General features: G+C 44.2%; 2 protein-coding genes and 1 pseudogene across 4 annotated transcripts in view; 1 reads left to right on the top strand and 2 right to left on the bottom strand.

Annotated features, from left to right (window-relative positions):
- Positions 1-4,348, top strand: part of POLD2 (DNA polymerase delta 2, accessory subunit) — a 91,053-nt gene extending 86,705 nt beyond the window's left edge. For both annotated transcript variants that reach the window (XM_063931905.1, XM_063931906.1), the window contains exons 10-11: positions 2,695-2,796; positions 3,042-4,348. In XM_063931905.1, the coding sequence (XP_063787975.1) occupies positions 2,695-2,796; positions 3,042-3,184 (245 nt within the window). In that variant the 3' untranslated portion in view covers positions 3,185-4,348. The remainder of the gene's footprint in view (positions 1-2,694; positions 2,797-3,041) is intronic.
- A 100-nt stretch (positions 4,349-4,448) lies between these two features.
- Positions 4,449-13,440, bottom strand: part of AEBP1 (AE binding protein 1) — a 60,155-nt gene continuing 51,163 nt past the window's right edge. For both annotated transcript variants that reach the window (XM_063931904.1, XM_063931903.1), the window contains exons 20-22: positions 5,895-6,034; positions 5,503-5,602; positions 4,449-5,416 (exon numbers count right to left, since the gene is read on the bottom strand). In XM_063931904.1, coding sequence (XP_063787974.1) covers positions 4,854-5,416; positions 5,503-5,602; positions 5,895-6,034 — 803 coding nt within the window. In that variant the 3' untranslated portion in view covers positions 4,449-4,853. The remainder of the gene's footprint in view (positions 5,417-5,502; positions 5,603-5,894; positions 6,035-13,440) is intronic.
- LOC134938019 (5S ribosomal RNA) lies at positions 7,499-7,617 on the bottom strand (annotated as a pseudogene).

Raw genomic sequence — 13,440 nt, 5'->3', positions numbered from 1 at the left:
GGGGTGTAATGCTCTGCGTGTCATGCTTGTTGGCAGGGGTGTAATGCTCTGCGTGTCATGCTTGTTGTCAGGGGTGTAATGCTCTGCGTGTCATGCTTGTTGGCAGGGGTGTAATGCTCTGCGTGTCATGCTTGTTGGCAGGGGTGTAATGCTCTGCGTGTCATGCTTGTTGGCAGGGGTGTAATGCTCTGCGTGTCATGCTTGTTGGCAGGGGTGTAATGCTCTGCGTGTCATGCTTGTTGTCAGGGGTGTAATGCTCTGCGTGTCATGCTCGTTGCCAGGGATGTAATGCTCTGCGTATCATGCTTGTTGTCAGGGGTGTAATGCTCTGCGTGTCATGCTTGTTGGCAGGGGTGTAATGCTCTGCTTGTCATGCTCGTTGCCAGAGATGTAATGCTCTGCGTGTCATGCTTGTCAGGGGTGTAATGCTCTGCGTATCATGCTTGTTGTCAGGGGTGTAATGCTCTGCGTGTCATGCTTGTTGTCAGGGGTGTAATGCTCGTTGTCAGGGGTGTAATGCTCTGCGTGTCATGCTTGTTGGCAGGGGTGTAATGCTCTGCGTGTCATGCTTGTTGGCAGGGGTGTAATGCTCTGCGTGTCATGCTCGTTGCCAGGGTGTAATGGTTTGTGTGTCATGCTTGTTGGCAGGGGTGTAATGCTCTGCGTGTCATGCTCGTTGCCAGGGTGTAATGGTTTGTGTGTCATGCTTGTTGGCAGGGGTGTAATGCTCTGCGTGTCATGCTTGTTGGCAGGGGTGTAATGCTCTGCGTGTCATGCTCGTTGCCAGGGTGTAATGGTTTGTGTGTCATGCTTGTTGGCAGGGGTGTAATGCTCTGCGTGTCATGCTCGTTGCCAGGGTGTAATGGTTTGTGTGTCATGCTTGTTGGCAGGGATGTAATGCTCTGCGTGTCATGCTTGTTGGCAGGGGTGTAATGCTCTGCGTGTCATGCTTGTTGGCAGGGGTGTAATGCTCTGCGTGTCATGCTTGTTGGCAGGTGTGTAATCCTCTGCGTGTCATGCTTGTTGGCAGGGGTGTAATGCTCTGCGTGTCATGCTCGTTGCCAGGGTGTAATGGTTTGTGTGTAATGCTTGTTGTCAGTGGTCTTGTTCCCAGTGGTGTAATGCTCGTTTCAGGGGTGAAATGGAAGTGCTGGGAGCACCAGCGCTAGGCGCTCCCAGCACTTCTGGGTATCTATAGCGCTGTGCTACCTGACAAACGCTAGAGGACAAGAATGACCTCTAGCGTCTGTCTCCTACACGACGGAGGAGCGCTACGGACCTGCCGGGAGGGAGTTAGTTGCGGATTCCCCCCGAAGTTGGGCAGCAGCCAGCGTGGGTCGAGCGACCCGGATCGCAGCTGGGAGCTACGGGTTGGCGACCGCTGATCTAGCGCATAGTATAGCCAAAATTGCACCATGTGTATAGTCAATATCGGTGGTTCTGGGCTCCGGGGAGTTCAAGGGAAATCGCAAAATTATAATCTGCCTTTAGGCGGAATCGCACTGTGTGTATGCACCATATCTTCTACTTGTCGGAGTTTATATTGTTGTTCTAGTTATTTGTTGACCTTTTCATGTGTCTGTCGATCAAATATATGTCTGACTGCTGCAGCTTCTAACTGGCTTTTCAAAGACTGCTAGATAAATGACAGGAGCAGATTGGTTGGTAGTTTATGAATCTCCACTTTCTCTCTTTCCAAGGCTCGATACATCTCTCCCATAGGGACAGATGTGCTAAGCCCTGGAGAGTGATAAAGTGGAGAGAGATAAAGTACCAGCCAATCAGCTCCTGCCTTTTTCAAACCCAGCCTGTGACATGGCATTTAGGAGCTGATTGGCTGGTACTTTATCTCTCTCCACTTTATCAATCTTTAAGGCTTAGTACATCTCCTCTATCGTCTTTTTAATGATTGCACGCTTTGATATCTTATTATTTTACTGTTTAATGTATCCCTTTGTATGTAATTTTCCCCTGAACAGCTCTACGTATCCTTGGTGGCACCATATAAATAAGATTATAATAATTTTAATAGTTTTCATGAGGGTTATTCATTCATCAATGATATCGGCGGCACGCATCACTAATAATTACAGTACCCACACATTGCGGATTTTCCTGCGCCATGTTAGCGTTCACAAAGGTGACGGAGAATTAAAGCAACAATGGTCTGTTTTTTTCAGTCCCAGGATTTGGAATTGAAAAACGATCAATCCCAGAATACCCAGGACTGGGTTGTTGGTTTTTCAATTAATATAAAAATATATATTAAAAAAAAAAACACAATAACTCACCATCCTCTCTGGGCAGGTGGCACAGCGTGACCTCTGACATGTGTGGGGAAGCGGGAGGTAGGGGGAGCCGGGCAGCGTCTGAGCGTCTGCTGAAGATGCTCAGCGCTGGCGGCATTGAAAAAAAGCAGCTGGTGGCTAGTCCCGAGAATGGAAGCTCCCGACCAATTTTAGACCAAAATCCCGGGATCGCACAGATCCTGATCCTGGGATTGGCCACCCTATTGAATAGGTACGCTTTTTTCTAATATACAGAATGTGATGAAGCGATCTATTAAAGTAGCTCTAAACTAAACCTCCATACAATAAAAATCTGCACTACATTCTGTTTGCAGAAATGCAAGTACAGTGTGTCCTTATGATGTGTTGTATTCAATAAATAATCCTCATGATGTTCTCTTTACAGGGTGTTACCCATACTACCAATCTGACCCCTTCATCCTGAATACCTGCCCACATGTGTACTTTTGTGGAAGTGCCCCCAAGTTCAGTTGCAAAGAAGTCACAGGTAAGTATTTTGTGTTTGTTCTGCTACAAATGTTATGATAATGCACAGTGGGTTGTAGTGACAGGTGCGACTCTGAAAGGGTTGCAGCATGATCTCTTTCCCCCCACTCTATACTGAGTGTAACCAAGATGTATCAGGTGTGGAACATTGTGTTTACCGTCTGCTCACTTGAGCGTCACTGAATATGTTTTGTGTTATTGAGTATATCCTGCAGAGCGTGTTAATGCGATCTGTGTTCTTTGTAGGAGCTGAGGGCCAACGCGTTCTGCTCCTGACTGTGCCGGATTTCAGCAGCACGCAGACAGCCTGTCTGGTAAACCTTCATACCCTGCAGTGCCAACCAATCAGCTTCTCCGGATTCAGTGCAGATGACGAGTCAAGCGACTGACCCAGCGTCCGCATCTCCTAAGACTGAGATTGCCTGCATCATATGAATTGATGCAGAAGAGACAGAAGAGTGCACTCTGCAGATTCCCACTAAGTAGTGTCACACGGGTCTCACTGTCCAAACACTTACACCAGTTGTTTATGTTATAGGACACACAAAGTGCTCTGATTGTATTCATTAGCTCTGTTCACACTCTGTTCCCTGTAGGACGGACTAAAGCAGTGTTTAGACATGCGTCATTTTACTCCCATGTGCATGTTGTCTTACAGGTGTTACAGTATGCATTTGTGTAGAAGTAATATTTTCATCAGTTGGTGATACATTGCATGGAGTATTCCTGTACCTATGTTTTATACCACTTTTCCATTGGAACACTCTGACATATGTATCCACACTTTATAATGTATGCAAAAGTGTAACGTTCCTTGACCACGTATTATGGGCCCTACATATTTGTCGATCCACCGCCGAGCTGCCCGACGGCGGATACGGGGGGCAGTGACGGGGGGAGTGAAGTTTCTAAACTCCCCCCGTCACCCGGCTCCATAGCAGTGTAGGCAAATATGGACGAGATCGTCCATATTGGCCTGCATGCACAAGCGACGGGACACCAGCGACGAACGAGTGTGGGGCCGCGCATCGTTCATCGCTGGTGCCTCCACACTGAAAGATACGAACGGTATCTCGTTCATTAATGAACGAGATCGTCCATATCTTTCAGTATTCTCGCCCAGTGTGTAGGGCCCATTAGAGCTGAGCTGATTACTGAATTTGAATTGAATCATCAGGAATTCCAGGAGAAATACTGAGGGGTAAATGTATGAAGCAGTGATAAGAGTGGAGAACCAATCAGCACTGAAGTAACATTTATTATTTGCATGCTATAAAATTATACAGAGCAGCTGATTGGTTGCCATGGGCAACTTCTCCACTCTTATCACTGCTTCATACATTTACCTATAAATGTGTTACAGAGCCTTGAAGGAAAGCTGTGATTTTAAGATATCGCAGATTTAATGACGCAAGCCTAATGTTACATGATAGGTGCACTCTACCTTAGAACCGATCTCTAGGTGAATTATTTGTTTACTTTCTATGATATTTTGTATTTTTTTATACATATGAAATGGGGCGAGATAATAAAACCTTCTCACTCAGCTGTAATATGCATTGCTTTTCTGTTACCAGTTACCATGCCTCTGTGTGATAATGATAACGCCTCATTTTGCCATGATCCTCTGTATTACTGAGCCCAGGCGCCAGAGGGATTTCTAGAAACTTTATTGGTAATTGATGAAACTTTACATACTTAAGAGAGCAAAGCACTATGTGGCTCATGCAGAATAGCCTGCAGTGTGTTCAAGCCAGAGCTAGCAGACAAGTATATTATCATATGTAATATGTAGTTCCTGCCGGAGAGGTTATTATATGTCCTGATGTATGGAAACTCCAGCAATACAAGGGTAAACCAAAGGCGTTAATATGGAAACATCAGGACTTTATTGAAGGCTGCACTGCTTTATTACGGTTTTACGATGGACCTTTCCTCCTGGCTTATAGATGACAGATCAGCGCTATATATACATGTAGAGTTGACCCCTCTGGGGTAGAGTCTTTAACCCTTTTACGATGCTCACACATCAATTACCCATCTCCAAAGAGTTCCCTCTCAGAAGTCCCCAAAGTTTACGGTGTAAGTCTCTGCCGTGGTGAATGGGGCTGGCGCAGTGGTGCCGTCCTCTTCCCAGATCTCGGTCTCCACTTCTGTGACTATTTCTGTGTAGGTCTCAGTTTCCGTGTCCCACAGAGATTCTGAGGGAGTGGGGGGCTCCAGCCTGCGGGGAAGCATGGTGGTGGGGGTTTCAGTGGGAAATGAAGTGGCATCAGTGGGAACAAAAGGACTGGTGGTGGGTGGAAGAGTGGTTGGCGGGGGAGTGGTGGTAAGGTTGCGCTGGCGGTTGAGCCACATACGGCGTCGCTGCATACGTTGCCTTGCAGCAGGAGAGAGCTTGCGGCCACCAGGTGGAACCAGACGAAGGGGACCTTTCCCTTTCATTGCTATAATTTCCTTGATTCTTTTCCAGTTGGAATGAGCCAAAACAAAGTTGCAGTGGGTTGCCCCCATATCATATCCCACGCTGCACGTCTTGGTGCTCTGAGTAAAGCCATCAGCCCGTGCAGTCACTCTATATTCCCCAGGGTTCAGGATACGCCAGTAGTCACCACCGCTGGCTGCCGGGAAGAGAGAGATTTCAGGGTGTTAGAGTGCTCCTGATAATGGTCACATTTCTGTACCCAGTTGTGTGTCTGTCACTTACCTGTTGTGACGTCATGGTTTATTTCACCTATAGTGATGGTTGCATTTGGTATAGGCTCTCCTTGGCGATCTGTCACAATGCCTTTGATCCCACGGTGTACCTGCCAGAGTAATACAAGGTATACACTAGGAGGCGTTAGAGCACAGTATGTCACCTATGACTGAGGGGTTATGGAGTAACTATCCTGTACTGTAGAGAATAAGGATAATAGAAGTAAGGCGTTCTACCATATAAAGTCATGTCGTTTTAGGCAACTAGATTTTTCTAATATTAGAGGTATAGAACTAATTTTCCCGTATAATACTAAAGAGTTTTCTAAAATATACAACAGCTGGTTTGAGCAGCTTTGTGGCACCTGGTAAATGGCTGCGTATGGGGAAGGAGTCACTGACCTGCTCCATGAAACTCAGCAGAGATTCCTTGTTGCTTTCCCACTCCTCTGCCAGCTCACTCTCGTGTGGGAACTTGTCACAGCCCAGGTATATGGAGAGCTCCAAACAGTTACTGTGCAGGTAGCTGAAATCATTCATACCTGGCAAGGAGAACAATATTATTCCCTGCCCTCATATAAACTGCTGTGTGCAGGCTAAACAAGCTTAAGAAAAATACTTAATTTTTGTGACTTTTGTTCTTTGTAAAAAATAATTTGAATGGACTAAGCATTGGAACCAGTTAACTTACTAACGTCTCCCTGGCAGTGCAACCACCAACTCAGTATACCCAACGCCATCCACTAACTTCTCCTTGGAAATGGACACACTCAAAGACCCCAACATCCTGTCTGTAACATCCCAGTGACACTGCCTACATAGCCATGCCTGATGGACGAGTTATGCCACTGCCAAGGTATTGTCTGTCTTGGATCCTTATGGCTCATGGTGTTGTCTGGCTGCAGCAGGCCTGGCAAACCTGTGACACCTCAGCTGTTGTGAAACTATACAACCCAGCATGCCCTACCAAAGTTTTAGAATTCCCTAATAGCAAAAATTTGGCAGGGGATGCTGGAACTTAGAAACATTTGACAGCAGATACGAACCACTTGCCCATCTAGTCTGCCCCCTTTTTTGTTTTGTTTTTATCTCAAACCTTATTTGATCCTCATTTCTTTGTAAGGATATCATTATGTCTATCCCATGCATGTTTAAATTGCTCTACTGTCTTCGCCTCTACCACCTCTGATGGGAGGCTATTCCACTTGTCCACTACCCTTTCTGTGAAGTAATTTTTCCTCAAATTTCTCATGAAATCCCCCCCCCCCCCCCCCCTCCAGTCTCAGTGCACGTCCTCGTGTCCTATATTGTATATATAAAGGAAGCCAGTGTGGTTCACAAAAGTAGTACCAACTAGCGTGAAAGCAAAAAAGATGGCTTTTAGGAAATACAAACAGACTCAAAATAATAACGACAAAGAGGTTTATCTTGACAGACGGAAGGATGCTAAGAAAGTGATCAGACGTGCCATGGTCGAAGCTGAGGAGAAAATGGCCTAGCAATGGGAGAAAGAGAAAGCTCTTGTGTGGGCGCACTCTTGGAAAAAAAGGAAGAATTCTTCAATTGGAAAAATATTATGTTAAAACATATATTTATTCATTAATTATGATTTAAAACAAATACCCTTCTACGATCCAAAAAATGCAAAAGAAATTAAATATGCAAAAAAGTATTAAGAATGTTCTGGTCTATAAATCATGAGAGAAAGATTAGAAAGGTTGCAGACACTGAATAGTCGGACACCCATTTCTCCTGACCAGTACAGATATTCTGTGTTAGTGGGACCCAAAGAGGAGGTCAGTGTACATATTTTGGCATAGAGAGACCACTTAAATTAGGTCAATACTATACACTTTACTGATTACCCATAACGCCATATGACATTCAGAATGTATGTCAAAATGTCCTTATAGAAAGAAAGATAGAAAATTAAAGACAGAAATAGATACAATTAGTGGTGATACTGCTGTTGGTGTCCACCCTTCAGAGGAAGGGGAATAGTTCCTGCCCTACAACACCGGGTATTCCCAGGGAGTCTCCTCTCAAGGTACTGACCCAGCCCGACGCTGTTTAGCTTCCAAGATCGGACGAGATCGGGCATGAGCAGCGTGGTATGATAGTAGGGAGGATATCTACCAATGAGAGTGCACCTATATATGAAAATAAAGAATTACAGAAAAGATAGAACGTGTAGTACGTGGATCTACTTTCCACGTTAGGCAGGGTAGAACAACTGTCACTCAGTGGCGCCATGTACTCTGGATCGGGGATGAGAGTCCACTAGATAGTAGTCAGTTAAGAAAAAATATATATATAAAGATTAGAACTTATAGAGTTGAATGACCATTTTAATATTTAAGGAACAAATGTCCAATAAAAAGGTCAGATAAGTTCATGAGCAAGAGGCAAACTGACTGTACATTCTTTGCATATAGAAAATCTGAATATATGGCAGAAAAAAGAACCCTTACGTAATTGTAGGAGGAAATAAGTGCATCTGATAGAAAATACTGTATACAGCAGATATGGGTCGAATTCAGAGGGTAGGTGATAACAGATGGCCGAATAAGCACGTATAATAAGGCATACTGCCTAAAGCAGATATGATCATGCAATGTACAGGAAGTGAAATCACCCTCTAGTCACTCAAATAAATGAACTAGGTTATGCACAAAAAACTTTTTTTGTGTGTGTGACTGCCTCCTCTGACATATTGTTCATGCAGCAAGAAAAATATATAAGTGCCTATGACAAAGAATTAACACAGTGGTAACTTATGTTGGAAATAGGAACCCATATTTCCAACATAAGTTACCACTGTGTTAATTCTTTGTCATAGGCACTTATATACAAAAAAAAGTTTTTTGTGCATAACCTAGTTCATTTATTTGAGTGACTAGAGGGTGATTTCACTTCCTGTACATTGCATGATCATATCTGCTTTAGGCAGTATGCCTTATTATACGTGCTTATTCGGCCATCTGTTATCACCTACCCTCTGAATTCGACCCATATCTGCTGTATACAGTATTTTCTATCAGATGCACTTATTTCCTCCTACAATTACGTTAGGGTTCTTTTTTCTGCCATATATTCAGATTTTCTATATGCAAAGAATGTACAGTCAGTTTGCCTCTAGCTCATGAACTTATCTGACCTTTTACCTTTTTATTGGACATTTGTTCCTTAAATATTAAAATGGTCATTCAACTCTATAAGTTCTAATCTTTATATATATTTTTTTTCTTAACTGACTACTATCTAGTGGACTCTCATCCCCGATCCAGGGTACACGGCGCCACTGAGTGACAGTTGTTCTACCCTGCCTAACGTGGAAAGTAGATCCACGTACTACACGTTCTATCTTTTCTGTAATTCTTTATTTTCATATATAGGTGCACTCTCATTGGTAGATATCCTCCCTACTATCATACCACGCTGCTCATGCCCGATCTTGGAAGCTAAACAGCGTCGGGCTGGGTCAGTACCTTGAGAGGAGACTCCCTGGGAATACCCGGTGTTGTAGGGCAGGAACTATTCCCCTTCCTCTGAAGGGTGGACACCAACAGCAGTATCACCACTAATTGTATCTATTGCTGTCTTTCATTTTCTATCTTTCTTTCTATAAGGACATTTTGACATACATTCTGAATCTATGTCATATGGCGTTATGGGTAATCAGTAAAGTGTATAGTATTGACCTAATTTAAGTGGTCTCTCTATGCCAAAATATGTACACTGACCTCCTCTTTGGGTCCCACTAACACAGAATATCTGTACTGGTCAGGAGAAACGGGTGTCAGACTATTCAGTGTCTGCAACCTTTCTAATCTTTCTCTCATGATTTATAGACCAGAACATTCTTAATACTTTTTTGCATATTTAATTTCTTTTGCATTTTTTGGATCGTAGAAGGGTATTTGTTTTAATTCATAATTAATGAATAAATATATGTTTTAACATAATCTTTTTCCAATTGAAGAATTCTTCCTTTTTTTCCAAGAGTGCGCCCACACAAGAGCTTTCTCTTTCTCCCATTGCCAGTACTTGTACTCTCTAGCTCTGGGCGCACCACCAATAAGGGCTACTATCGAAAGATTGTATCTCCCTTTCTTATAGTGTAATTGTCCGCCTTTGGTTTTTTTCAATATTAGCAACAACCTATTACACACCAGTGCCCAGTCGCTCTTTTTTCTGTATAGAGAAAATGGCCTAGTCAGTAAATAAAGGGGGCAAAACTTTTTTTAAGTATATAAATGAAAGGAGAAAATCAAAAGGAGGAATAACAAGACTTAAGACAGAGAGTGATAATTTGGTGGAGGGAGACAAGGCAATAGCAGATCACCTAAATAATTCTTCCTGCAGCGGGGTACACTGTGTTCCACAGGGAATACATCGGGGTGTAGAGATGGATCTTGATCCAGAGGCACCAACAGGCTAAAGCTTTAGACTGTCCCAGAATGCATTGTGGGGCCTCCTCTATAACCCCGCCTCCAGGCACTGTGAGCTCAGTTTTAGAGTTGGTGCCTTCATGAAGCAGGTCACTTAACAGGGGGGCTGTGCTAGGCAGCCCTGAAAAAGCTTTTTAGAAGACTTCAAGGGCTGCAGCACTTCATATGTCAGTGTGACATACTGTGCTGCGGCTCCATCACCTCTCCAGCGGCGTCGCACACTCCCGCTGGCTCTGTTCCCGGGTACTTGCGGCGGAGGCGCTCCGGTTCCAAGGCACACCACCGCAGATGCTCTCCTGGATCGCGTGGCTGCTACTAAGGGAGGAGGTAAGCGGGTCCCCCAGGCGGGACCCGCCCTTAAGCCGCGTTCTGGTCGCGGTTTAAGGAGACGAACCGCGACACTGGCGTGGACACTGTGACAGAGCAGGGACCCACTATATCCACCAGGGCATGGGAACACAGGTCGGATAGTAAAATATCCACTTTAATAAGGCTCCATAGTACCCGGTGGTGAGGACCAGCATAGAGGAAAAGGTGCTTGAGCTGTAGCCCCTTCACCAGCTCCGGGCACCATCTACTGCTGGTGTTCCCGCCCTGGAGCTGCCTCACACTCTCCCTCACTCCCTGACTGAGACTCTGGACGCCATCTTCTCACAGTAGCTGCGACTGGTCTCCGGGACTGCAGGGCAAGGTCTCCTCTGTAAATCTGCCTGATTCATCAGCGCTGTGATTTTACAGACACTTAAGTATTCTACATGTCATTTTTTACGACAGTGTTAGTTAAGAACAAGTGTACCTTTACCAGAATATATTGTACGAGTATTCTGATATATGCATCCGGTCTCGGACCGCGCATTGTTTTTATATATTAGTCCAGTGCAGTTTTATTGTCTGACTAAAATAATTATCTGCATTGTTACTGTGACTGTGTGCCTGTATCTGCTGCATGGACTTCACTTTCAGTGTCTCCCAGCTATAGCTATCACTGTATTCTGCATCCTAGGGGACTAGGTGCGTCAGCGTTTGATATATAGTGCTGCGCAGTATTTACAGTTAAGTGTATTCTCCTGTGTATTTTAGTCACTTCATACCGCATTTATTCTCTGTTTGTGTCCTGTATATACTATCACATAAATAGGGCATTTATTTGCAGGTATTGTATTTGTCTGGCTGTATCGTACTCTTACGCTCTAGGGTTACATTCACTATAATGTCTACAACAAAGGGCGGGAAATCTGCGGACGCTCCTGCATCATGCAGTGCATGCGCCAAGGATTTGCTTGAGGGGGAAGTTTTGAAGGATGGTCTGTGTAATATGTGCCATACATTTCCCAGGCAGCCCGCTGCTTCTGTAACCAATTAGGAGCCACCTTGGGCGGCGTTCTCAACTATGCTTAATACGCTTGTGACACGCCTTACGCCCCCTATGGGACCTCCTGTGCCATTGCTGCCACATATTGTCCCTTTGGTAAATCCGCCCTAGGCGGATACTATCTACACAGATACAACAACTTAATCGATCTTTCGTTAGACGAAATCCTACCTTACGTCCCTCTGGGGTCAAGGGGTCATCTAAGCGGGCCGCTTCCTCCTCACAATCCACTAATATCTTAGAGATGATACTTCTGATGAGGATTAATCTGATCCTTCAGACACTGATACAGTTGCTTCTGACGAGGAACCTACAACTCAGTTTGATGTCCCTGACCTAGTGGGGTCTATTAAGCTGATTCTACAAATCGATGATGATGTAGATCCCACTACTGCGTCTAAGAAACCTGATAAGTTTAAACGTCAAGGCATACTTTCCCTTTAATGCCATTTGCAATGTCACCAATAAAGATATTAAAAAGCACTGGTCCAAGTACAGATCCCTGGGGTACTCCACTGGTAACATTTTCCTCCTATGAATGCACCCCATTTACCACAACTCTGATTTCTATCCTGCAACCAAGATATTATCCATTCAATAATCCTAGTATCCAATCCCAAGCTTTCAACTTTATTTAGCAGTCTGTGATGTGAAACAGTGTCAAAAGCCTTACTAAAGTCTAGGTAAGCTATATCCACGGCTCCACCTCTATCCATCCCTTTAATCACAAAGTCAAAAAAGTCTATAAGATTTGTTTGACATGATCTCCCCCCAGTGAATCCATGCTATTTGGGATCCTGTCAATTGCTAGATTTGAGATAGTCTACAAATCTTTCTTTTAAGAGTGTTTCCATCAATTTCCCTACTACTGATGTAAGACTCACTGATCTGTAGTTGTTTGCCTCTTCCTTGCTTCCACTTTTGTGCAGTGGGACCACGTTCGCTCTTTTCCAGTCCTCTGGAATTACTCCTGTAGCTAATGACTGGTTAAATAATTCTGTCAATGTTGCTACCAGCACCTCTATAAGTTCTTTTAGTATCCTTGGATGTATCCCATCTCCCCCATAGATTTGTCCACTTTCAGCTTTGAGAGTTCTGTTAGGACCTTCTCCTCTGTAAATGTACTTGTTTCATTTTGTTGGATATCCCTGCAACCTTACTGTGGCCGCTTCCCCTCTCTTTCAGTAGTGAATACTAAGCAAAAATAATTAAGATGATCTGCTATTACATTGTCTCCCTCAACAAGACTCCCAGTCTCTGTCTTTAGTTTTTCTATTCCGCCTTTTGTTTTTCTCCTTTCGCTTATATACCTAAAACAAGTTTTGCCTCCTTTACCCACTGACTGGGCCATTTTCTCCTCACTTGTAGTATCACACAGCAGGAGAGCCACAGCCACAGGTTGGCCACTCCAAAGTGGACAAGAGTGACAACTTCCCAACACATAGACTAGCCTTTGTTTTCACAATTGTCCAGTCCTAAATGGTTAAAAGGTGACCCCTATTGAGGCTCTTTCCCACAAACATCAGAAGAGTGATTGGCACACCGCTGGAGACAGTCAGATGATGGTGAGACTTACTCTATTTTGAAATTAACGTAAATCTGAAACACATTCAAATAAAACCATACATTGGAAGATGGAAACCTAGGACTTTGAAGCAAAAGTTGACAGACACCTATCAGCAAGCCAACACAGACTTTACATGTCCCTGAAGAGAAATATGTCCTCTAGCAAAAACGCCTCCTACTGATGGGATCAAGTAGAAGACCCAGTAAGCCCAACCGCTGCAATGGTTTCAGATTATATCTGTCATAGGTGATGGTTCTATGTTCTGGGCCACCTCAGAGTTAGTAGACTGCAACAAGGTCACACAGCATGCCTTGACCAGCAGATCGTCTAGGGGACTGATAGTCATCCCCTTGGATTTTAGAAGGGCAACCAACCATAATCTTCATGAACACCCTCTGAGCTGTAGCCAAGCTGAGAGGCAGAGACTGAAAATGTTGAGACTGAATTTAAAACTGTATTATCCTATCCTTGGATACCTTGAATGCTGGAAGTTTAGGCATTTCAGAACAAAATGGGTGGGAAGGATCTATATAGCTACCGGACCAAAAATAGGTTTTA

Source organism: Pseudophryne corroboree, chromosome 6 (assembly GCF_028390025.1).
Source record: "Pseudophryne corroboree isolate aPseCor3 chromosome 6, aPseCor3.hap2, whole genome shotgun sequence".
In the NCBI taxonomy this organism is placed as follows: domain Eukaryota; kingdom Metazoa; phylum Chordata; class Amphibia; order Anura; family Myobatrachidae; genus Pseudophryne; species Pseudophryne corroboree.
This window is presented reverse-complemented; position numbering and strand designations above follow the sequence as displayed.